The sequence below is a fragment of the Pongo abelii genome, chromosome 6 (assembly GCF_028885655.2).
Source record: "Pongo abelii isolate AG06213 chromosome 6, NHGRI_mPonAbe1-v2.0_pri, whole genome shotgun sequence".
Classification (NCBI taxonomy): Eukaryota; Metazoa; Chordata; class Mammalia; order Primates; family Hominidae; genus Pongo; species Pongo abelii.
In genome coordinates, this window is record NC_071991.2 from 95604337 (window position 1) to 95630655 (window position 26319).

The 26319-nt window shown below is 36.7% G+C and overlaps 1 protein-coding gene across 1 annotated transcript in view; it reads left to right on the forward strand.

Annotated features, from left to right (window-relative positions):
- The first annotated feature begins 13748 nt into the window (after positions 1-13748).
- The window catches only part of SEMA3C (semaphorin 3C), a 180037-nt gene continuing 167466 nt past the window's right edge, over positions 13749-26319 (forward strand). Inside the window, 2 exon segments of the mRNA NM_001131434.2 lie at positions 13749-13973; positions 15982-16122. Coding sequence (NP_001124906.1) covers positions 16020-16122 — 103 coding nt within the window. The 5' untranslated portion in view covers positions 13749-13973; positions 15982-16019.

Sequence of the window (26319 nt, forward strand, 5' to 3'; positions counted from 1 at the left end):
CCAGGTTTCTCCATTGTGCAGTTACTGTTATTCTTTCTCCTGCTCTGTTCTTTGGAAGTGAGTCATTGGAGTTAGGGATAGGAATTAAGCTCCACCTCCTATACTGGGGATTATCTACACATATTATTTGGAATTCTTCTGAAAGAAACATTCAGTCATTTGTTTTATATCAGCATGTATTCATGTATACTTACTTTATACTTTAGGTTATAAGCCAGTACTATATTATATCACGTATTTGTGCCTCAAATTGTTGTAGCTTTGGCCATTGAGAGCCCTTTCAGGTTATTTATGTCCTTTTTTTTTTTTTTCTATTGAGACGGAGTCTCGGTCTGTTGCCCAGGCTAGAGTGCAGTGGGGTGATCTTGGCTCACTGCAAGCTCTGCCTCCTGCGCTCACGCCATTCTCTTGCTTCAGCCTCTGGAGTAGCTGGGACTACAGGCGCCCATCACCACACCCGGCTAATTTTTTGTATTTTCTGTAGAGACGGGGTTTCACCATGTTAGCTAGGATGGTCTCTATCTCCTGACCTCGTGATCCACCCACCTCGGCCTCCCAAAGTGCTGGGATTACAGGTGTGAGCCATTGCGCCTGGCCTATTCATGTCCTTTTTAAGTGGTCACATTCTTTTGTTTTTGACTACTTTATTTTTTGAAACTACAAGATGCTCTAGACCCATCTTTTATTTTTCTGCTCATGATACTAAAGTTAGCCATTTTCTCAATGAACCCTCATTAGTTTTTACTGGAGAACAGTATTTAGACACCAGGGTCTAGGTGTTGAGTGTGCTTGTTACTACTGTGGTATCATTGCTTCTAGGGATTCTCAACGGAGCTAGGAGATATATATATATATATACACACACACATATATATACATGCATACTAAGCCACGTACACATACTGTGTAAAGGTTTGTCAAAAGTGTATGTGTGTGTGGTTGTGTAAAGAGGTTTTTTGGGTTTTTTTGTTTGTTTTTGATGGAGTCTTGCTCTGTTGCCAGGCTGGAGTGCAGTGGCATGATCTCGGCTCACAGCAACCTCCGCCTCCCGGGTTCAAGCAATTCTCCTGCCTCAGCCTCCCGATTAGCTGGGACTACAGGCACCTGCCACCACGCCCAGCTAATTTTATGTATTTTTAGTAGAGACGGGGTTTCACTATGTTGGCCAGGATGGTCTTGATCTCTTGACCTTGTGATCTGCCAGCCTCGGCCTCCCAAAGTGCTGGGATTACAGGCGTGAGCCATCATGCCTGGCCGTGTAAAGAGATTTATTTTAAGGAATTGGCTCAGGCAGTTATGGAGGCTTGACAAATCCAAAATCTTCAGGATGGGCTGGCAGGCTGGAAACCCAGAGAGGATCACACATTACATTTCAGTCTGCTGCGGAATTCCTTCTTGTTCAGAACAGGTCAGTCTTTTTGTTCTATACTGGCCTTCAAAGGATCGACTCACACCTAAACCACATTATAGTGGAAAATCTGCTTTACTCAAAAGCCACCAACTTAAATCTACTGATTTTGATCTCATGCAAAAACCCTCACAGAAACACCTAGAATAATGTTTATTCAAACTGTTGGGACATGGGGCCCAGCCAAGTTGAGATATAAAATTAATCATCACATATATATATGTAACTATATCTAAATGTATTTACATAACCATATATATTTATGTGTTAAGATAAGCATAAGTTCATACTGACGTCTAATAGATATGTGTAAGTCTTCAGTTTTAAATAAAATATTTGAAGACAGTACATATCTTGAAGGAATTTTACTAATAAATATGAAATTGAGAAATTTAAGGTGATATTTAATCAGAAAATGTTGTTAAAAATTATTGAAGTAGGGAGTTAAAGAATCATTGACTCCTATTATATGTCAGATATTTCATGTTTCTTATTTGGCTTAAGCTACACAATTATGAAAGGAAAACATTATTGATAGCATTTGACAAGTCAGGAGTCTGAAGCTCAGAAGAGAGAGAATTTTTCCACTCTGTGAGAACAGTGTTAATTTATAGTAAGTATTATGATCGAGGGGAAAGATGATATTATAATACGGGGGCAGGCAGAAAATGAACATTTATTCAATTTTTAGGGCTATCCTAACAAAGTACCATAATCTGAGTGACTTTAAACAACAGAAATGCATTCTCTCAAAGATCTGAGGTTAGAGGTCTCAAAACAAGACGTTAGTAGGGCCATGCCCCCTGCAAACCCTCTAGAGCAGTGATCCCCAATCTTTTTGGCACCAGGGATGGTTTCGAGGACAACAATTTTTCCATGAAAGGAGGGCAGAGGGGAGGGTGGTGGGGGATGGTTTCGAGATGAAACTGTTCTACCTCAGATCATCAGGCATTGGTTAGATTCTCATAAGGAGAGCACAACCTAGATCCCTCGCAAGCTCAGTTGACACTATGGTTCCCACTCCTATGAAAATCTAATGCTGCCCCGATCTGAGAGGAGGCAAGCTCAGGCGGTTGAGCGTGGGACTTCAATCGGTCTGCAGTCAAGGGGCTGGGGACCCCTGCTCTGGAGGAAGATCCTTTGTTGTCTCTCTGAGTTTCTGGTAACCACAGGTGTTCCTTGGTTTATGGCAGCGTCAATCCGATCTCTGTGTCTGTCTTCACATTGCCTTCTTCTCTTAAAAGTACCAGTCATATTGGTTTAACAACCAACCTAATGACCCCATTTTAAATGGATTACATCTGCAAAGACCCTATTTCCAAATAAGGTCACATTCATAGGTACAAGGGGGTTAGGACTTCAACATATCTTTTGGGGGGACACAACTTATCCTATAATCTCTCCTAAGTGACGCTGACATCATTCAGAGCCACTGAAACTATTGTTGAGACATGGCCATGGCCTGCCTGGAGGGAGAACATCCCAGAGGATGTGGCAGAGCTAGATGACGACGACCTGTGACTAATTCCCCAAGCCAGATTCCTTACATGTAACTGTGTGAAAGGAGTCAAGTGGGGTGGAGATGGTTAGTACAGCTTTCTGTCTTCCCTATGTTTCATTCAGATGTGTTTCCTTAGTGTGATAGTTAAAACTGAGTGTCAACTTAATTGGATTGAAGGATGCAAAGTATTGATCCTGGGTGTGTCTGTGAGGGTGTTGTCAAAGGAGATTAATATTTGAGTCAGTGGGCTGGGAAAGCAGACCCACCCTTAATCTGGGTGGGCACATCTAATCAGCTGCCAGCACAGCTAGAATATAAGCAGGCTGAAAAATGTGAAAAGAGACTGGCCTAGCCTCCCAGCCTACATCTTTCTCCCTTGCTGGATGCTTCCTGCCCTTGAACATCAGACTCCAAGTTCTTCAGTTTTGGAACTCAGAATGGCTCTCCTTGCTCCATGGCCTGCAGATGAACTATTGTGAGACCTTATGATTGTGTGAGTTAATACTTAATAAACTCCCCTATATATATATATATATATATATATATATGTGTGTGTATATATACCTTTATATATATGTGTATATATATACCTTTATATATGCATATATGTGTATATATACCTTTATATACGCATATATGTATATATATACCTTTATATATGTGTATATATGTATATATACCTTTATATATAAATATATTCCCTTTATATATATCCCCTATATATATATATCCCTTTTATATATATCTCCTTTATATATATATATCCCTTTTATATATACCCCCTTTGTATATATATACACTTTGTATATGTATTTTTATCATTTTTATGTATATATACAATTATTTTAAAATGAAACTGAGTAGTGAAGAAATTTCTTTTGAAGTTGAAATATGGGGGAAATGTTAAACTTTAAAAGAAGAAGACATTTGTTTTGTCCATCAAAATATACAGCAATCTTAGAAGATTTAAAAAAATGCAATATTCAAATCTTCAAATTGTTAACCAGGGCAGTATTTAGCCAGTAATTGTTTAAAGTGTTGCCAAATGCTACTTTCTTCATTAAAAAAAATGAATTTGTGGATACTCATAGTATTTTGGTTTTATCAAATAACTATCCACAATTTAAAAAAAAGACTGACAAGGAAGGAATTGCTAAAAGAATAAAAACAACAGATGGCTATGGGATTAAAGAGCCTTACATGAAATTGGGAGACTAAAAGAGTTAAATATATATATTTTTTATAAATGTGTCATATGCCTAAACCACCTATAACCGGGTGTATGTGTGAGAGTGTGTGTGTGTGTGTATACACACATCATATAATGATAAACTACATAAAGTATATAAAGTATCATTATATGATGAGGTATATAAAGTATCCTTTAACATTATATGATAAATGTACTTAAGTATCATATGATAAAGTCTGTAAAGCATTCTTCAACATTACATGATAAATGTACTTATTTAATGTAATGTACTTATTTCATGTAATGTTAAAGGATACTTTATAGACTTTATCATATAATGATAAAGTACTTAAGTATATTTATCATATAATGTTAAAGGACATAAATCCTATGGAGAGGCAATATATTGTGACCAAAGAGCTTATGCATATTTAAGAGACAAATTAAATGGAAGTCAAATAATGAAATATTTCTCAATAAAATATTGAAGAAAGTCTGTTGTACTTTGCAGAGCTTTCCAATGTGATCCATAATACACAGAGAGACAGATGACAACATCAATGAATGGCTACACAAATTACACAAATCTGATGTATACTGTCAAAATCAAGGTCATGACTTCAGTGTGCCTATGTTGTAATACGACTGCAATTTATTTTAATGTTTTTAAGTAAACTTTATAGTATCAGAGTAAGAATCTTTTTAAAAAAAAATTAAGAAGACACTTCTTCAAAAATAGTGGTGTGTATATGGGCATGTGAGAGGCGGGATTTAAAAAGCCAGGAAGAGTAACAGCTCATTTTGAAAGGGGAAGTTCTCTAAATAAAATATTATCTTTGTAGTAACCATAAAGAAGATTTTCCTGGAGTTATAGGTACGCATTTATACTTTCTAACGGACCAGTGATAAAAATAGCCAACAATAGTACTCAACTCGACCCTATGGTGACAGTGCAATACCTCCCAACAAGGTTTACTTTTGCAGAACTTATATTTTCTATGGTCACACTTCTTTTTTCCTAGTTGATATGTGTTATCTGTAAATAAATATGTACAATATACCATATATTCTTAAACCAATATGCTAATAATTATAAACATGTTAAATTGGTCTATTCATCATATCATTTTAAAACTGATTAACTGGTATTACTTCTTTAGTTCTCTTCTTATTTAAACCATGGACATTTTCTGAAACTCTAGATATAATTTTTAAAATTTGAGTGTATTAGGAGAAGTTGCTCATTAAAGGAATCTTTCAGATGAAGAATCCTTTTGTAAAGCAAGTTTTAAAAGTCATGGTGAGAGGTGAAGCTGGCTGGGCTTCTGGGTCGGGTGGAGACTTGGAGAACTTTTCTTTCTAGCTAAAGGATTGTAAATGCACCAATCAGCGCTCTGTGTCTAGCTAAAGGCTGGTAAATGCCCCAATCAGCACTCTGTGTCTAGCTAAAGATTTGTAAACGCACCAATCAGCATTCTGTAAAAATGCACCAATCTGTGCTCTGTGTCTAGCTAAAGGTTTGTAAACTCACCAATCAGTGCTCTGTAAAAACGGACCAATCAGTGCTCTGTAAAATGGACCAATCAGCAGGACGTGGGTAGGGCCAAATAAGGGAATAAAAGCAGGTCACCCAAGCCAGCAGCAGCAAGCGGCTTGGGTCCCTTTCCACGCTGTGGAAGTGTTGTTCTTTGTTCTTTCGCTTCGCAATAAATCTTGCTGCTGCTCACTCTTTGGGTCTACAGTACCTTCATGAGCTGTGAAGACCTTCACTCACTGTGAAGATCTGCAGCTTCACTCCTGAAGTCAGTGAGACCACGAACCTACGAGAAGGAACAAATAACTCTGGATGCACCACCTTTAAGAGCTGTAACACTCACTGCGAAAGTCTGTGGCTTTGCTCCTAAAGTCAGCAAGACCACAAACCCACCAGAAGGAAGAAACTCTGGACACATCTGAACATCTGAAGGAACAAACTCTGGACACACCATCTTTAAGAACTGTAACACTGCGAGGGTCCGCGGCTTCATTCTTGAAGTCAGTGAGACCAAGAACCTACCAGAAGGAACCAATTCTGGACACAATGTTATTATAAATGCATTAGGTAACTCCAGATTCTTATATATGGATTATTTTAAATGATATCTACCTTAAAAATAAAGAAAAAACTTGAGATGGAAACTTACAGAATAGATGAAAATATAAAAATACAATTAGTAATTTAGGTTTTAAAGAATTATGTTTTTGTTGCCTTAAAGTGAGACTGTAGTAGAAGAAATCCACAATGAAACATGAGAAAAAATAAATTTATATTGAACTTATGTACTAGAAAACTTTTTTCCTTCCTATGCCAGGAATTGCTACTAGTTTCTTTGTAATCATATTTTCTTTTTATTTTTACTGTGATATGATTTTGAGGGAATCTTATTCTAATCTGTTAACAGAAAATTAAAAACATAATTTCTGAATCTTAATTTTTAAAACTTAAAAGAGAATTTAAGGCTGGGCACGGTGGCTGCTGCCTGTAATCTCAGAACTTTGGAAGGCATAGGCAAGAGGATCGCTTGAGCCCAGCAGGAGTTGGACACCAGCCTGAGCAACATGAGGAGACACTGTCTCACAAAAAATAGCCAGGCATGGTGGTTCATGCCTATCCTCCTAGCTACTCAGGAGGCTAAGGTGGGAGAATTGCTTGAGCCCTGGAGGTTGAGGCTGCACTTAAGTTAGCTATGATCACACTAGTATCCTCCAGCCTAGGCAAGACCCTGTCTCAAAAAAAAAAAAAAATAGAATTAATCCAAACCACCTGTTCCTGTAGCAGCTGATTATCAAGAATCAAACCAGTTCAAATGTTCCCAAAGTTTTTACAGACTCAAAATAAAATTTAAATATGGTCTAAAGGGGATAATACAAACATAATTACCTTTGGATTAAAATTATGAACCTTGGAAAGTGATTACTTAAGAATCCTATAAGAAATCACATGTGTTGAAATACTACATTCTCAGTGACAATAAGATATTTGGGACTTCAAGGTCCTCAAATCATCATTAAAAGAAAAGATCAGTTTAATTAATTGATCAACCATTTATTCAGCTGTCACCATGTGCCAAGACTTGGCTTTAGCTGGCTACAATGTCTAAGATTCCTATGTCCTACTCTGGAGCTGTTGGGAGTCAATGGAGAAACTTTTCACATAATTGTAACATGAAATGATATAGCCGAAAAACTTAAGAGAATACAAAAGTGAGAAAGGTGTTCACACACATTGTAGTATTTCACTAACACATTATAGTTTTTAACCAATAAACCTAAAGATAGTTGCTTTAATTCTCATTTTACAAATAACACTAGAAGTGGAAATCAAACAATACTCAACATATATAGTTAGTAAGTTAGGAATTGTTGATTTACATGTAAATTTATTTGACATCAAAATTGATATAGTTACAACTCTATATATGACATCTAGGACTTGATTAATTTTGCTTAGGATTAAAGAAAAGGATTACACTATAGAGAGGATGTATTAAAGATAGAGGAGCATTTGCAAAGCCACGGAAGTGTGAGGAGGAATAGTGTAGTCAAACAATGGTCAGGTAGGACATCAGATACACACAGAATTTAAGGTGCCAGGGGAAGGAATGAGCGAGAAGGGGTGAAGAATTAACCTTGACCCAAGCAGTGGAAAGAGACTGTATGAGCCATGGAAATAAGCTGCAACTTTATCCTTCAGTACATGAACAAAAGACTTCAGTAACCCTGGTGACAATTTGCAAACAGGTAACCTGCAACTTTTAATTTTAAAATTACACTTGATATTGATGAACTTCCTGTTACTTAGGCTTGAATCCACTGTGCAAATTTGTTTCTGGGTTTTCATTTACTGTATTTACATGAATAACAAACTAGATACTTAAAGAGAATAGATTTAATTTATATAACTATAAATGTACTTGGATGGGTAATAAAATAATTTGTATGATTTTCTGTTTTATAATGTGTAATCATTTATGTGGTCAATTTGCTGTTGATTCCCTCTTTGCTTCTACCCATATTCCTTGAACCCCTTCTCCATTTATCTGCCAAAGCTGTTCATTAATCATCTTGGTTCTTGGTATTCTAAAGGATACTAAGGAGAATTAGACACTGTTTCTGCTCTCGAGCTGTCTATAATTTGAGTGAAGATACAATGTCTGTATTTATCATTCAAATCTGAAATGTAATGTGATAAACATCCAACTAAAACAGAAAACCTTCTTCAGGACCTAAAGAGCCTAGGAGGAAAGTAAAAGTCTCCACTCCCATTTCTTATTTACCGAGCTTTTTATTAGATGTGTTTGCCAAGAGGTGGTAGAAAGCAGGAAACACACGGACCGTGGGACAGGCAGACCTGAATTTATTGCCTAGGGACCAAAGCAGGCGAAAGCACCTCAAATTTCTTACTGGCTTTCTTGTTTGCATGATGGAGGTACTTATATCTTATTTTTTAGGGCTGCTAGGGAGATTGAAAGAAATACACTTCCTCAAATGTCTATTAAATAATGCATGCCCTTTAAATCATGTTGCTCCTTCTAGTACACCTCTGGTCTAAAGTTCAATGAGTCCATTGCAGTGAACAAAATTGATCAAGGAAAAATATTTAATTGAAATATATTCCAAGAGCTTTATATCTTAAATTATGTCATATTTGTTGAATAATGAAAATTGTATATCCTTCTTTAAAGTTATTAAATGCCACAAATGATGAGAACACATGGACACATAGAGGGGAACAACAGACACCGGGGCCTATCAGAGAGTGGAGGATGTGGAGAGGGAGAGGATCAAGAAAAACAACTAATGGATACTAAGCTTAATACTTGGGTGATGAAATAACCTGTACAACAAACACCCCAACATTAATTTACCTGTATAACAAACCTGCACATGTACCCCTGAACTTAAAAGTGAAAAAAATTTCAAAGCCTCATGACTAAAAATAAATCAAATAAACTGAATAAGTGGTTGATTCTTTGCAAATTTCCTACACAGTCCCCTCTACCTCCTGGAAATCACTGTTAGAGAAGACAGCAGGATTTCTCATGTGACTTTCATTATGAGAATGCATCTGCTAGGATGTGAAAGTTCTTTGCACAATTTAATACTCCACTTTCTAGTCAACCATTTAAAGTCCAAGAAGAGGCTAACAATAGTAAAATCTGAAGATTACATGGAAAGGCCCTTGCCCATTTCGAAGGGCTGTATGTAGATGGGAGTCAATTAGCCGTAACTAACAGTCCTGCATTCATTGCTCCAGCTGGTTATTATTTTTGAGCCTCATTACATGCATCTGACAATCAGAGGCACTTACGCAGGCCTCTCATGGCTCTCCTGTGAGAACAGATAGGGGAAGTGGTTTTGGTCTTCCAGGTGTAGAGCCAGAGAGCTTGAGATCCAATATGATTCATAAAAGCTGTTGGCTTTTCTCAAGACGTGACTGTGGATGTGTGTGCATATACTCAACTAGCAAACAGTATTTATTAAGTAACTGTGGGATTCTCTGCAACCACAGTTGTATATAATCGCAAATACATATACTCTGTCCTCACTGAGGCTTCACATTGAATATTCAAAGAAGGACAAAACAAATAGAAAGTTTACATTTTGTCCTTGTGATGAAAATGTGAATGATCATAATAACTCTATTACAAGCTTTGTCATGCACACATGACATTTTTGTACTAAAGAAGTAAATTCACTAAGGGATTCTTACTACTGAAATTCTTTACTATTCTACTTTTACATGAGATATTGTAATATATAAACATTAGAGGCAATATGCTTTTATTTTGGTTGAGTTGCGAAATATCGCGCTTAACATATTTGATGTTTAAAGGTGTTTAAAGAAATATTGAGGACTTAAACTTTGAACTTTGTAATAGCTTATATACTCAGCTCGTTTAAAATTATAAATGTAAAACAGAGTGAACCGTGAAACCTTTCTAGCCAATTTTCCTCTCCAGTGCAAACCACTGTTGCCAATTTATTTTGTTTAATGTCAAGAACCCTACAATTTGAGAAGCATAGAGTAGTACATATCAACAGAGAAAAAACAGCAATATAGATCAGCAATACATTAAGAATGAAAATAGAGATACACTCATCTTATTGAAAAATTAGAAATGATTTGATAGAGGAAATATTAAAGCCTATTTGCTGTGCAGGTAGCAGTTTCACACACAGATTTCTAGACCAGACCTGTTTGACCGGCTTGGTCTCAGAGCTGCTAATGTAACCCAAGGAGACATAAGGCTGATGTAAATAAAGTAAGTAACCATTGGAAGTTCAGACTTTCCAAAGATACAGTTCAGGACACTTAAAAGGATGGCATATGAAAGTTGAGTGAAGGAGAAAGAGAGGGAAGTAGAAAAGAGGAGAAAAATGTTAAGCAAAAAAGGTAAGAGGAAGCTATTGAAACTTATTGAAAAACATGAGACATTAAGCCAATCATGCTTGAGTTCGTTTTCCTATTCTAATATTTACTACCCATTTGACTTTGGGCAAACCTTCAACGTTCTCTCAGGGAAAATTGTAACTTCATTAAAGAATGCTATGCAGATAATAAGCAAAGTACCTGGCAAATACACGATCTATTTTCTATTACAAATATCAGTTTTTATGACTAAATAATAAGACAATTTTTAACCTCTGAATGATTAATATTATCTGATTAGGATAGAGTTTATTTACATGACTCATCTGTATAATAGGGAAAAATCTGTTTTCTTTAAATTTGAAATAAGATATTGTATAGCTGCAGAAACTCCCGGAGAAAAGTATGTAACTCAAAATCGGTGCTAGAGTTTTAAGTTAAATAGCATTCCTCAGGACCATCAAAAACATAAAATATTAAAAATATGCCCACTACACCTTGGCAGGCAGAGACACTTCAGTGTGTAAGATACTGCACCATTTCTAAGACATCTTAATAAAAGCGATCCTAAGTATTTTAGTTTGGCCGCTTTCTAAAATGTTTTGCTGGGTGCAAACATTGTAATTAGTGCTCTCTAAATTTAGTTGTGCCATTACTCCTGTAGATCCATTTAGTGTCCCCCTTACTGAAAATGGCGTTCTCAATTAGCTGCTGTTTTCCACTTGTAAGGACAGTCAAAGCTGAAGTCTTAAACAAGTGGTAGTGCCCAGAAATGTTTCTTAGGCAAGTCTTGTTTTGTCAAGGTGTTTTAAGCAGTGTGGGGAAATGTGGGCAGAGATTAATCTTAGGGGCTTCTAGTGCCACTGTTAAAATTCCACTCTGCGGCCTAAGTCTCTGGCAAGCATGAGCACTGTGTCCTTGCGCTTGAATCTATCTTGGCTAAAGCCTATCAGTATTTTTATGATTCATTTTGAGGTGTGGCCAACTGTAAACGTCTCAGAGCTAAGCAAATACCATTAAATCCCAGGAGCACATTGAAAAGAGGTTTATTTGGGCAATATTGAGGGAATTTCGGCACAAATTTCATGGGCTGTGATTAAATCTAAGCTATTTGTCAAGGCCTCCAAACCCCTGAATGTGTAACAGATTGAGCTAATTCATTGGTGTTTGTAAATTGAGTTTGGAATTAAGCTCCTTTGTAAATACACCATTTGAGATGCATTTCATCTTGCAACTCTTTACCGTGGTTTTCTCAAACTTAAAATGTATAAACAAATTCCATCTTACGTGAATTTGTTGATCAATTTCTAACAGCTCCACATTTCTAAATTAATTTAATCCCCACACTCATCTTTCTAATTTATTCTTCTCCCTGCTTAATATATAAATGCCGAATGAGATATCAGTAGGAGGATAAGAGTGGAGAGTATATAACCTGGATCTTACTCAGTTTCAGAAGTATTTCAGAGAAGCACGCATAGTGCTTATTCACATTGACAACTGGATTTTAATACTGTCAGTTTTTTGGGGGTTAAATTCCTTATTACAAATTTATGTCAAGGATCTTCTCACACATCATCACAAAAAATAATTTTAACTGTTGTTATTATATTAATTTTTTAACGTTTGGAGATAATATTAGCCCTGGAATAGTATTTTTGAACTCTTAAATTTGCATTATTTGACTTGATCCTTCGTACTATGCAGCGTGAGTCTGAGACATGTGTGTGTTTACTGAACACAAGAAGTGGGCCCCAGACACATGAAAGATGTGTCTCACTCACCTCTTCCTCCTACCTGAGATTTCATTCAACTTTCCCACTGAGCAATGATTTTGCACCCCCAGAGGTGTTTTCTATGATACAGTTTATAAGAATTTAATGATTCTGTTTCATTATGTGAATTGTCAGGTATTAGGTGGAGATATTACACTCCACGTTCCTTCTGTAGAGTGATATCTGCTGGGCTGTGGCCCACAGTGATTTTAAGCAAGTGCCTGCTTGTTTTATGGGGATCAAAGCTCATTTCTCCCGATGTTTAAACATCTAGTTTATTGTGGTCCGGAGAAGTAATTTTCACTTAAACATCAAAGTCAGTTCCAGAGTTTAACGAGTGTACCTGAAAGTAATGCTGGAAATATACCTCTAATGTATTTCTGTAGCTGTGTGGTTATGGCAATCTGTTGGCATAACTCAGAACAGCCTCTCAACATATAATTGTCCAATAATTTCCTCGTGTAATTATGTTTGGGAGTATAGTGGGGGCGAACGTACTGGATATGAGTCAACGTGGAGTGGTCAACAGAATTACTGCCTTCAGGGCATTAAGGAAACTCAATAGGAAACAATACCCATTAAAAGGATACACTTGTGCAACAAGATTGTCGTTTATCTTGACCTGTTTTAGAAAATACGCAGCAGAGGCCCGGCGCGGTGGCTCACGCCTGTAATCGCAGCACTTTGGGCAGCTGAGGCGGGCGGTCCATTAGGTCAAGAGATCCAGACCATCCTGGCCAACACTGTGAAACCCCGTTTCTTACTAAAAATACAAAAATTAGCTGGGCGTGGTGGTGGGAGCCTGTAGTCCCAGCTATTCAGGAGGCTGAGGCAGGAGAATCGCTTGAACCCGGGAGGCGGAGGTTGCAGTGAGCCATGATCACACCACTGAACTGCACTCCAGCCTGGCAACAGAGTGAGACTCCCTCTCCAAAAAAAAAAAAAAACAGAAAACGCAGCAGAATAAGGACAAAACTCATGTTCTGTTAAAAACGCATCTCTTTGCTTTAAAAGGCTGCAGTGATCCTTCCCTGGCAAAAATAAAAAACCACAACTGCTTTGCACTTTGATATTTACGGGCAGGCAAAGCCTGTGTAAGTTCAAGAGCCGCCGGCAACAAAAACCGTGAAGCGCACCCAGCAAGTTGCTCACTCTGCCGCTGACTGCGAAACCAGCAGAGTTGCGGAGCTAGGGCTCCAGCCTGCGGCCGCGCATTCCTGCATCTGGCCAACCGCGGGCTCTAAGGGTCGGCCCCGCCCGGCCCGCCCCCGCGGCTCCCTGCCACGCTCTCGCGGGCGCGCTCGGGGTGGGGCCTCGCGGCTGGCGGAGATGCGGCCGGGGCTGCGCGGCGGTGATGCGAGCCTGCTGGGCGGCGCGCCGGGGCAGCCGGAGCCGCGCGCCGCGGCGCTGTAATCGGACACCAAGAGCGCTCGCCCCCGGCGTCCGGCCACTTTCCATTCACTCCGAGGTGCTTGATTGCGCGACGCGGAGAAGAGCTCCGGGTGCCGCGGCACTGCAGCGCTGAGATTCCTTTACAAAGAAACTCAGAGGACCAGGAAGAAAGAATTTCACCTTTGCGACGTGCTAGAAAATAAGGTCGTCTGGAAAAAGGGCTGGGAGACACAAGCGGATCCAACCCCGGTAGCAAACTGATGACTTTTCCGTGCTGATTTCTTCCAACCTCGGTAAGCTAAATTGGTCTTTTTCCGCATTACGGATTTAGCAAAGTATAACTTTTTTGGCCTGTATATTGATTTTTCATACATTGCTATGCTCAAGCCTGGACATTTTCTTAAGAACACACGCGGTTTGTCAGGGAAGCTTTCCCCTTGCTGAGAGCACTGCTCGAGTTGTTTCTTTAGGCGGTGACACCTGCGGAGAGTTTCAAGTTGAGTATTACAGTGCCTTCAAAGGCAAAATTGCTCCAGAGGAGATAAGAGAATTCTTTTCTTATGTGTTACTAGTTTGCGATCAGCAGAGGTGAAAACACCAAGAGGAACGTCTGTGTCTGAGTTAAAGGGAAGAAGTTGTAAGATACTGTTGGGGAGGCGGGGGCGTATTTAAGACACTTGGCTTTCAGTCTCTCACTCCTCATCACTAGGTAGTATGTAAATCAAATTGCCCTGTAGACTATCTTCGTTTCACCTGCCGTTGTATCCCCCAGTATTCTTTGCAATTGGTTGTATATGTACCTTTGGAAGAAACATATAAGGTAAGATACCAATAAGCAAAAAAAAAAAAAAAAAAATGTGTAAATAATATCAACTTGCTCAGTAAACATAACAGGTTAGGCATATTAATAGTTTTTTCTTTTGGCTTTAACTATGAAGTCAACAGAACCAAGGGGCAAATTCCTGAGGGAAAGTCACCCATAAAATCAGTTTCCTTCTAAGTTAATTTAGGGATGACAGGGTGAAGAGGTTGTGGAAGCAGGAAGAAACTGTTTCTTTTGAAAATTACCAACACAAACATCTCTAGAGTTTCCTCCATCTGTGTGGTAAAAGAAGCATACAATTTCATTTGTAACTCTCATAACATATGCACCACCTAGGAAATCTACTTACAATTTTTCTTTAAAATTGCATATTCCGTTTAATTCTTTTTATTCTGTATTAATGAAGTGTCTTTTTCAGTTGTTAGTGGTTCTTACAAATTAATAATTTTGACTATGAAATTTTAATTTGAAAAGCCAAATAATGAAGACCAGCATTGTTGTAACCTGTAAAAATGAATTTCTTTATTGGACTCTTGGGTCATTTTATTGTATAATTATGGTAGAAGCAAAATGATTGTGTTTCTTTAATGGTCCTGAGTTTATTTTACATGATGTAGCCACTAGACCTCCTGTAGGTTTATGGTAACACATTATCTGGTCTTCCTTGGGCTTCAGATAATAGTTAATAGTATAGTAATTTTATATCTATAGTTTCAAGCAGTGACACCTGTCTCTTTGATTTATCTTTGGGAATTTTGGCAGCCCACATTCTGGTTGATTTATTTAAAATATGCATTGGTGGATACATGGCTCACTGGATTGCTCACCACTAGGTCATTGGTTTGAATTTGGCACTAGTCCATGGTTACCTCATCTGCATCATTTAACAACTGCCTGTTGGTCATCTGGATAAAATGGCAGATAACTGATTCCAGTGACTTTAGTGATCCAGGATTCAGCACACATAGATTTATGTAAGGAAACACCATTTCCAGAGACAATTACTCCAAAAGAGCTAATGACTATAGAAGTGAGTAGGTACACATGAACGCTCATGTGAGATTTTGCTGCTGCTGTTATGTTAGTAGGGGAAAGAGTTCTCATCCAGTAATAGTCTTTTAGCTCAATTCTATTCAAGTCTTTTTAATGTAATGGATTTCTAGAGAGAAGATCCGTTAAAATATTGGACTTTCCTTTGGGTATCAGTGTTTTTCCTCACTGCTTTGTTCTGTTTTGATGGTAGCATCAATTTGCTGGAAGATGAAAGTTTCTCTTGTTGCAAAGACTTCCAGACACAAATGAATCAAATCCACATTTTCACATCTGAGAAGCAAAGACACAGCACCTCCTACTGTTTGCATTACTGTAAAAGTTCAGATGGTTCTTTTGTGAATAGGGTGTTTTGTCTAGATTGCTGTTTTTTCCTACTCCTAAAATGTGAAATGACATATAACAAACTTGTTATCTCTCTCCTAAAGGTATTTTCCCTTGGATATTAACTTGCATATCTGAAGAAATGGCATTCCGGACAATTTGCGTGTTGGTTGGAGTATTTATTTGTTCTATCTGTGTAAAAGGATCTTCCCAGCCCCAAGCAAGAGTTTATTTAACATTTGATGGTAAGAGAGTTGATAAACACTCTGGGAAAAATGTTATTTTAAGTTTTGTTTTTTTCCTTATCCAGATTCAGAAATTAAGAGTATAAAATATTACTGGATATTAATTTTAAAAATATTTACTGGGCCGCTTTTTGGAGGACAATAGCTATTTTAAATGATTGGTTAATAGAAAAAACCCTCTGTTGGATTTGAGGTATTTATGAAAATGCTTATAGTATATGTTGCTTTTTGTAAAATAATTCTTCTGTGCTTGCCTGTGTACTCACAGGGGAGATGGGCACGAGCTCAAAGCCTAGCATCTTTGATCTTACTATTCACCTGGTAATGTTAAGAAATTGCCCCTTTGTGCTAATCCTCAGCAGCAGAAAGAGCTATGCAGGTTCAATTACTAAAAAATTCTCCCAATTAATTTTTTGGGCATTAGTCTCAAAACTGGTTACTCCATGTGTTGTTCTAATGGTGTTTCTTCTTTTTCCACAAGGATTTCCTGAGATTGGCATAGTCGCCTAATTAATTGAAAAGGACCTAAAAGAATAATTGGAAATATGCTTTTGATTGTTGTTGTATACAAATGTTCTCAGAAGCTTAGGGAAATGGGTGTGATTTCAGATTTTCACAAACATAAAAGGTGCAAGGTCTTCTGAGGGAATGGTTTGCATGAGCTTTAATGTATATAGTTCAAAGGACTTACAGATGAATGAATTTGGTTAGTCAAGTAACCCATACTAATTGGACAGATGGAGGAAGACATGGATGAGGAACACCATCCTGCCAATCAAGGTCATTTATAATTTTATTACTTCTTCCAACTCTGTCTGCATAAACTTTAGTGTCATTGCAAATACTTTTTCTTTCATTTGATAAACAATATATTCTCAGACCTTCCTATAGCAGAGTGTCTCTGAAACTTTGTCTCAAATTCCTTTTTTTTTTTTTTTTTTTGAGACAGAGTCTCACTCTGTCACCAGGTTGGAGTGCAGTGACACGATATCGGCTCACTGCAATCTCCACCTCCCAGCTTCAAGCCATTCTCCTTCCTCAGCCTACCCAGTAGCTGGGATTACAGGCATGTGCCACCGCACCGAGCTAATTTTTGTATTTTTAGTAGAGACGGGATTTCACCATGTTGGCCAGGATGGTCTTGATCTCCTGACCTTGTGATCTGCCCGCCTCGGCTTCCCGAGGTGAGCCGCCACGCCTGGCCTCAAATTTCAAATAGCAGAATGACTGACACTTGCCAGTCAAATACCTCTTTTTTTTCTTTTTAAGTCACCAGTGCTTTCCCCAAGGTTGTCATAAGCACCGAAGGAGCCATATTTGGAACTTAGAATGTGTGAGCTTCTGATTGCTTCCTTAGCCTCTATGCGAGGCATTTCCCCTTAAAACCCATAGCTATGCAGTTAAGTTGTGAAGAATGGAAAAACAGACCCTTTGAAGTATCCTTTCTAGCCCCTTAATTACTAAAGCATCTTACAGACTACCCACACTTTTCCTCCCAAGTTAGAACTATGAAATACCTTTTCAAATAAAAGAGAAAGGGCATTAAGAAGTAGTGCAATTTCCCCTCTATTTTCTGTATTTTTCCTAGAATATGTAGAGATGGAGTGATCTAATAGATTAGATGTCTCTACCTGCTTTCTTTTCCATTACATGAAAATTAATCCAAATTATGTAAATATTAAGAAAAAGTATGTCACTAGAGATAATGAACCAATTCTGTATTTGAAAAGGCAATTGCAATTCATATTTTACAGAAGGAAATTACATAGTATAATCTTTTAGAACCAAACTTCAGAACTATGTAAGACAGTGACAGCTCTGCTATACAGTGACTAGAAGTAAGTAAGACAGTGACAGCTCTGCTATACAGTGACTAGAAGTAATGATGGGATTTAATATAATATATGCCTAATATTTTAAATGCTCTCAAACTCAAAACAGATTCTTGCAGAATAAGACTTGCCTTGATTTGTAACTTATGTAGAATATGACATGAGTTGTTGATCTCAAAGTTCTGTAATTCCTGATATTTTGTTCTTCTCAGGTGTATTACTGGTACTCTTAGGAAGTGAGAGAAAAACAGAACAAATAATCAGAGAGATAGAAAATCACTTGTTTTGAATACTGTTTAAAAGAGATGTATCAACAGTGAGAATACATCTAATAAAATTCCATGATTTGTAACTCAATAATTTTAAACATTCCTACAATGAACTACATAGGCAAGTTATAGGGAAAGTATCAGGCGAAAACAGTTGTCAAAATGTACAAGTTTTAAACCTTGGTTCAATACAGTTTTCTTAGGAGATTTCACAGTGTACCTGCTTGAAATGCCTGTTCCAAATTTATTATTGTTTAAAGTTTCTCATTAGTCAAATGATGACTCATTGACTTTTGTACCAAGTAGGTTTTTAAGTTTCCTCCAAAGTAGTTTATTCTCAACATCAAAATGTAGAGCTTTGTAAGGGGTTAATGTATTTAAGAGTATATATTTAAATACATATGACATATACCTTTACTTGATATTTCTAAAGTTCTATTACTGTTTTCCAATAAAAAGCAGCAACTGAAAGGTGTTTTTGCAGAAATTCAGATAGTTTCAAGTTGTATCAGACAGAGGTCATTTGCATTACTTGTTTTATATCTCTAAGTACCTTTAGATTCTCTCGTAATTACTTTACCTACTGGCTCTTTTGTCTTGAATTCTTCTCCATCACTGTAACTTGGTCCTCTGCCTGTCTCTCTCTGGGTGGAACTTGAGAAGAAACCACTCAGTCCCGTGTTACTTCAGGTGCAATAAGCATCATAGGCAATTTCAAGGTGAATAGAACAATGAGTCTCTTCTCCCATTCATGTTCCATCCCTTTTTCTTGTGGTGAAATAATGGAGTGATAACATTTGTAAAACAGTGATTTACAGATTTGCCTTCCCTGTTGATCTAGGGCAAGGTCAACCAGATGGTCATCAGTCCTGTGGGAGAATGTACTTCAGATGTTATTAATTAGTTACATTTGTGCTACTTAAATCTTCTATGTTGAGACCTGTGACTTCTAATATTTTCTTTTGTAATTTGTCTAACTCTTATTTTATGCCAAATAGCTTTGCAAGTGAATATAAGGTTCACACAAATGCTTTTAGTATAAGTTTTTCCTTAGTTAATATTGGCCAGTCTTCCAGCCCATGGCTGAATTTACATTTGCGTATGCATGACAGTGGTTTAAAAACAGAAAACTGAGTGTGAGTTTTGAATTGGAAATAGGTATTTTATGACTAAGCACTAGACTTGCATAGGATTACCTGTTTTCTCTTTTCCTTTTTTTTTTTGAGATGGAGTCTTGCTCTGTCTCCTAGGCTGGAGTGCAGTGGTGAGATCTTGGCTCACTGCAACCTCCACCTCCTGCGTTCGAGCAATTCTCCTGCCTCAGCCTACCGAGTAGCTGGGATTACAGGTGTGCGACACCATGCCCAGCTAATTTTTGTACTTTTAGTAGAGACAGGGTTTCACCACATTGGCCCGGCTGGTCTCAAACTCCTGACCTCAGGTGATCTGCCTGTCTCAGCCTCCCAAAGTGTTGGGATTACAGGCGTGAGCCACTGCGCCTGGCCCTGTTTTTTTTATTTTATTTATTTACTTTGTGATTTATTTTCCCTTTTGTCTGTGCTGAATTTTTAGTAATAAAGCTGCCAAAGTCTCCAGGTCTTTGATAGTATGTAAATGAAAGACTATGGAATTTTATAAAACATCTTTTAAAATCACCCTCAACAAATAAAAGGACCCCTGTGAACTAATGAACTAAGCCCCAAAGCTGATGAATTGTTATTGGACAATAAACTCAAAATAATAAATTGCCTCTTTATGAGCTCTGGTAGCATTAGCATTACAAGGCACATTTGTTGAAATAGTTAGTGTTGTGGTTGCCCAAGAAATGAAAATAAAAGCAATTGTTCTTGATTTCTCCGTTAATCTTGAAAGATGCTTACTCTGGCTGTATTGAATCTTCTCAGGTTTGTGTTACTGAGAAGTATTTAGTTCTCAGGTGTGTGTTATGGCATTTTCTTTTAAGTCTCCTTATGATGGTTTCAATTAAATGTCACTGAAATATTTTGAAGCACACCTGAGTGTTGTAGTAAATAAACCCAGACTCAAGGGGTGCTCTGTGAATAAAAAGTTACCTGTACTCTCCCCCTTGTGAAAGTTTAATTGAACTCAGCAAAGGATTGAGTTGGACATTATGTTATGTTGGACATTACTTGAAACATAAGAGTCTAGAACAGAGTAACACTAAATTTGTAAAGCAGCAAGGTAAAAACTGTTATAAAATGCAATTGCAATGGAAGATGAGAAGAATTGCTAAGAAATGTAGCCTCATATGTCTATTTTCTCCTGTAATATGTATTGATATAGGGCTCTGGTAATCAAAATAAAACAAAATTTCTAGTAGACTTGAATTGGAGGGAGGAAGTTTTATTTCAGGTATTGCAAAGAATATCTCTTGAAAAATTTAGGATAAAATGTGTTGCATTGATATGCTGTGGATTTCTCCTAGAAAAAAAATTTTAGAAAAATGTGTAAGCCTATATTTTCCTGTTTTAAAAAACTAATTACTGTTCCAGGTGAGTTTCATCAGATTATAATAAGCTTGATTCTGTTGCCAATAAATGATATTCTGTGTTAAGCCATTCAGAGGTACAAGGTTCCTACAACTGGGAGCAAAGAAGGAATGCTTTAGTGTTCTGAAATTAGAAGAGTGAGCTTTAGTGTTATGTTAATCGGTCATACGAACAAAGAGGTTCCATTAAAAAAAAATGTGGTCGAGCGCGGTGGCTCACGCCTGTAATCCCAGCACTTTGGGAGGCCGAGGCAGGTGGATCACGAGGTCAGGAGATCAAGATCATGTTGGCTAACGTGGTGATACCCCGTCTCTACTAAAAATACAAAAAATTAGCCGGGCATGGTGGTGGGCACCTGTAGTCCCAGCTACTAGGGAGGCTGAGGCAGGAGAATGGCGTGAACTCGGTAGGCGGAGCTTGTAGTGAGTCGAGATCATGCCATGGTACTCCAGCCTGAGCGATTGTACTCCAGCCTGAGCAAGAGAGCGAGACTCCGTTTCAAAAAAAAAAAAAGTCCTATTCTATGGATTAACCATAGACATGCCTAAACATATGTTTACTAAATTGAACTCTTTATCAAATGAAGATGGTGCAAGTGATCCTAGATAGCTTATTTTAAATTTGTTCACATGTTGATCATATATGTTGCTATGTTGTTCACATATATTGATAAAACTATGTTACATAGCCTTTATTTGCAATTTTGATTCAGAAAATATATCTAGAACCAAAGATATACATTTTCGCATTCTTCTTAGGTGTATACTACTTTTTGTCTTCTTTGTTTCTAAAATAGTTTTGGTAATTAAACACTAACATTAATACTGACTTTGTGGCAGCCATTTCTGTAGCTGCCATGAAAATTAGTTTTAAGATCCACAGAGATCACAATAAAAGGAAAAAGGAAAAAATGTTTTCTCAGTAAGGTATGCTGTAAACATATCATGTTAACTATATCATGCTAGAATTTTACATTGCTCTTAGAACATCAAACCTGCCTGACAGTGAAATAAAATTCATTCTCTATATCATCCCAAATTCCCCCTTTAATTTATGATTCAGCAAGGTGGAGATGAGGGGAATTACCTCTCTGGAACATGTTTATTTTGTTGCTGTAACTGAGATCTCCCTTTGTGCCTATGCGAGCAAGTCAATGCTTAGATGGATAACTGTAGAAAAAAATTATTATACACTCTCCTCATTTCATTATGCAAATTTATCAGGATGTATCTCCATAAATTTACTATACCTTGCACTGTCTTTTAAAACAAAAGATTCAGATGTTCTTTTTCATGAATATCATTCATTGCATTAAAAAATAGCACTGAGACACACTCAATTTTTTCATTTCATAAACATCTTTTATATAACAAGTTTGTAAAAAAAACTTTGTTATTTTAAATAAGAAAACTATCACTTTACTATAATAAAAAACTATCACTTTGGTTTTAGTTCCATTACTGTTAAAAAAAAAAAAAAAAAAAGAACAAGCATTGGGAAATAGAGTTAAGAGCTTTGGGCAAATTCCAGCACTTTTTTGCCTTCTCCATTTTCATTTATATACTACTGAAGACCTCTGTTGTTAAGGAAAACACATTTAAAAGCAAGGAACAGAAAGGTAAGATGTTCTCTAGCTCAGAATATGAGTTGGCAAGAAGGGCACGTGGAAGGCAGAACTAAGTGCTGAGCCATGTGCTATTTTAGGGTAGCACTAGCCATGAAACAATTTGCTGAGCTGTAAAAGATGGCAAGTATGTTCCACATTTTAAATTGCAGCCTTCTCAGAAACGATCATTTCAACCCATCCTCCTTATCCAGTGAGAATGAGTTGTTCTTAAGCTTTCAATAGGGATATGTTATTTCTGCCAAGTGCATTTTACTTTTCAAATAATTCTCTTATTATTTAATTTATTATAGAATGCCTATGAAGTAGATTGGCACGGAGGCCAAAGCTCTTGGTTAAGGTTCTACAGCTTGATGGTGGCATTGACAAGACTAGAAGACAAAATGGTATAAGAAGAGAAAAATTAATTATGAGCAGTGCTTGTATGGAATCAGAGATACCCTGCAAATGTACATTACGAAATCTGCAGAAATGCAAAGCTATTGACATGAGTATTAACAAACTTGCTTCATGATATTTCTTCTCCAAGTATGTACAACAGTGTAGCTTTAACATACCTTACATTTTTAATTAACTGCTGATTTTCAGCAATAATTTGAGGATCATTATATATCAGGCTTTAAATCTGTTCCACACCATATTTTAAGTGCCTCTCAATTCTCTTTGCAAAGATTGAGGCAATACATAAATAAGAATAATTTATATTTTCATTTATCTCTAATTCATGCAAATTAATGAACATACTAGTCTTGTCTTTCCTTCCCCAAGTTACTGCTCTTGTAATCAAGAGCTTGTTTGATGTGCTGTGTACATCAGGATTCCATATTCCCCTTAGTCAATCCCTAGAATATTCCACTCTGCTCATTTATGTATTGCCTTAGAGTGAAAAATCCATTAAAATAATCTTATGTTCTGGTTTGAACTGATGCCACTGAAAATGCTAAATATTCTTGCCTTACTCAACTTCAACGCTTGCTAGCATTTAAGATTCTTGATAATAAAAGTATAAAATATTCTACCTAATTAATTTCTAAATTACTACCTTAGTGAAACTATTTTCTGATAAAAATGATCAGGTACCAGACTTTGAATTTTGAATATAAGATTGCTCTTATATTCAACCTTATTTGTAGTATAATGGCTAATGTAAAGTCTCTAGTCTATATGGAATAGATAAACTCAGGGAGTTACAGCAATGTAATTTTACAGAAGATTTCTGTTCTTCAGAGAAGGGAGACAGACTGTTGATCCAGCAAAAAGAAAACCTTAACTCTATGTAGAATTAATAGCTCTAAAGAAGCAGCTTCTAAATTATTTTAGGAAAAACTTATTTCCTTATAGATTTTGACTTTCTACAGATAGAATTAATTATGGAGAGAGGATATATATCTGAGTAAAAATAAATGCAGAACTCTCTCTCACACACACACACACACACGCTCACATCGTCTATGAGTAAAATTACATTATATTTGAATACCGTTTTAGTCTTTCCTAAGTGTATATTCTCTTGTATATTCATATAACAAACACTGTTAAGTCAGAAAAAAGCTGTTGTATTCCTGGTATCATTTTAAATGCATTATTTATATGTTTTCTTATTTTACATTTATGAATAACCACAGATTTATAATTATATAATTGGATCATTAGTTTGGTGAACACTTTATTACTTAAAACATTATTGTAACAGTTATGTAGTGACAGCTTTTAGTGCAAGCAAGCTGAGGACCAGGACAAGAAACTCTGGTGACTTATGAATTTGAGCCCTGTCTCCCTCCCATTTTTCTGACAACTGGTGATAGTGAGAACAAAATGAGTTGTTGAATAGCAACCCGCAAAAAGGAAGTAATCCATCCCTAGCACAGATAACAGGGATGTAAAGGGAGTGAATGGGGCACATAATGTGTAAAGCATCAATAAGATAAATACCTAAATTTGCTCTCTACGCCTGCTTTTCTTTTTTCCAGCCAGCGAAGTCTTGCAACCCAAGTTGCTAGTGTTACTATAGTTAGCATCAGTTGCCAAAGAGCGAGCAGAATCTCGATTATAGCATATGAAATGTAATCTTTAATTATGTGCTTCAGTTTTCCAAAATCGTCATTTCACCAAAGTTAAATTAGAAAAGACCTTTTCTCTTTTGTAAATAGACATAACTTTGTACAAACTGTGTGAAGTACACCAAGCTGGTACTTCATTCATCACTGAAATTTGATAATGAACACAACGGGTCTGAAGATTTTAAGACAGCAGTAACAAAATTAGAAACTGAGAGTAAGGGGAGTTGAACACCCTAGTATTCTTGCTTGACCTTCCTTGTAATTGAGTCAAGTAGAAGTAATATATGTGATCACAGTTTATTTTAAATGATAGAGACTATTACATGTGAAAAGACAATTCCAATGCAACTATAATTCTTAACACAGGGATCTCTTGTTTAATGGAATTAGTGAGTAGTAGCAAAGTGGTTATAAAATTGGCTTGTATAAATATTATACAAATGATATTTTTCTATTGAATTTCGTTACATAATTAGAGTCCATGTGTATACAAACTATTCAATAGCCTGAATTGAACAACTTTTAATAAAGAAACTTAACAGGGTGATAAGGCATGCAGAAGTTTAAATATAGTATGGTGGATACGTTGGAGCCTTTTAAATAACATGTCTGCCCTTGCAGATAGATGTACACTAGTTATCATAACTCAAGCAAAAGAAAAACCTTATGACTTAAATTACCCCTTGATTTGAAAAGAATTATCGGATAATTTAATTTGTGTCAGTTGCCAGTCAGAGCCCTAAGTATTCTCTAAACAATCTAGTTCTGTATTCACAACTAAACATTATTACATACTAATGATGCAGTTAATAGGAAGAGATTGGCATCTCATTGCTGTTATATAGGAATCTGACATTAAATAGAACCACCCTTATAAATTGTTTATAGAAACAATCTTTCTGGCATCAAAAGCCTCCAACTTTGTTGGTCCATCCAGCCAGATTGTTGCTCCATAAATTCAGGCTCAAGGGCTTTTTCCTTTCTCCTGAACAGTAATGCTCAAAACATTCCAAGAGACCAGAACATTAAGCAGGAATAAAACAATGAGTGTATTATCATCACCAAAAGAGCATTTTGAAGTTTATTAGAAGAAACCAATTAAGATGTTATTTTCAAGCAAAGGGCTTGGCATGGCTTCAGAAAGTTACTTTCCGGAGTCGGGCAGGGGTTTAGCTGGCACAGAGAGCGGATCTTTAGCTTAGAGTTTTGACAGCTTTAATGCACATGCAACTGGAAATTTTTTTCTTTAAGCTGATTCTTTTAAAAGCCGTGCTTCCTGCCACTGTTTAACATAATTGCATCAACTCCATTTTCCATTAGTAGTCAAAACCTGCTGATGTGACTGGAGTTTTAAAACTTTTGTGTAAAAATCTAATTATGTAAATTTTTTTCAGAGGAAACTGATAATGAATATGATCTATGCAGTTGTATTTTCTATTTTGATATATAAAGTACAGTAAGTAAAGGGTTCTATATGCTAGTATTATCACCTTTGGTTATTCATTTAATCATATTGACAACAGTGGTATAATCCATTTTCTATTATGGAAGAAAAAACATTCAGTAAGCTTTACTTTGTGGAAGAAAAAGCAGCCCGTACTGCTTGGCTACAGAATAATGAAATATTCTGGTTTTAGGTGAAAGGAAATGCTTGCCTCTCCCCTTATATCTATAGTATTCCTGTCTCTTTTATAATGTTTTTATTTTCAACAGCTTGTCTGCATAGAATATTTTATAATGATCTACACTGGTATATTTCTTCTTACATCTACCTTCTACTCTTCTGATAATGTATTCGACAATTTTAATATGCATAATTATATGTAGATATCTCAGATACTACACTAGAGACTTATAAAATATACTATCTAGCAAATGATCTCTTGCATTTGTTTTCTTCCC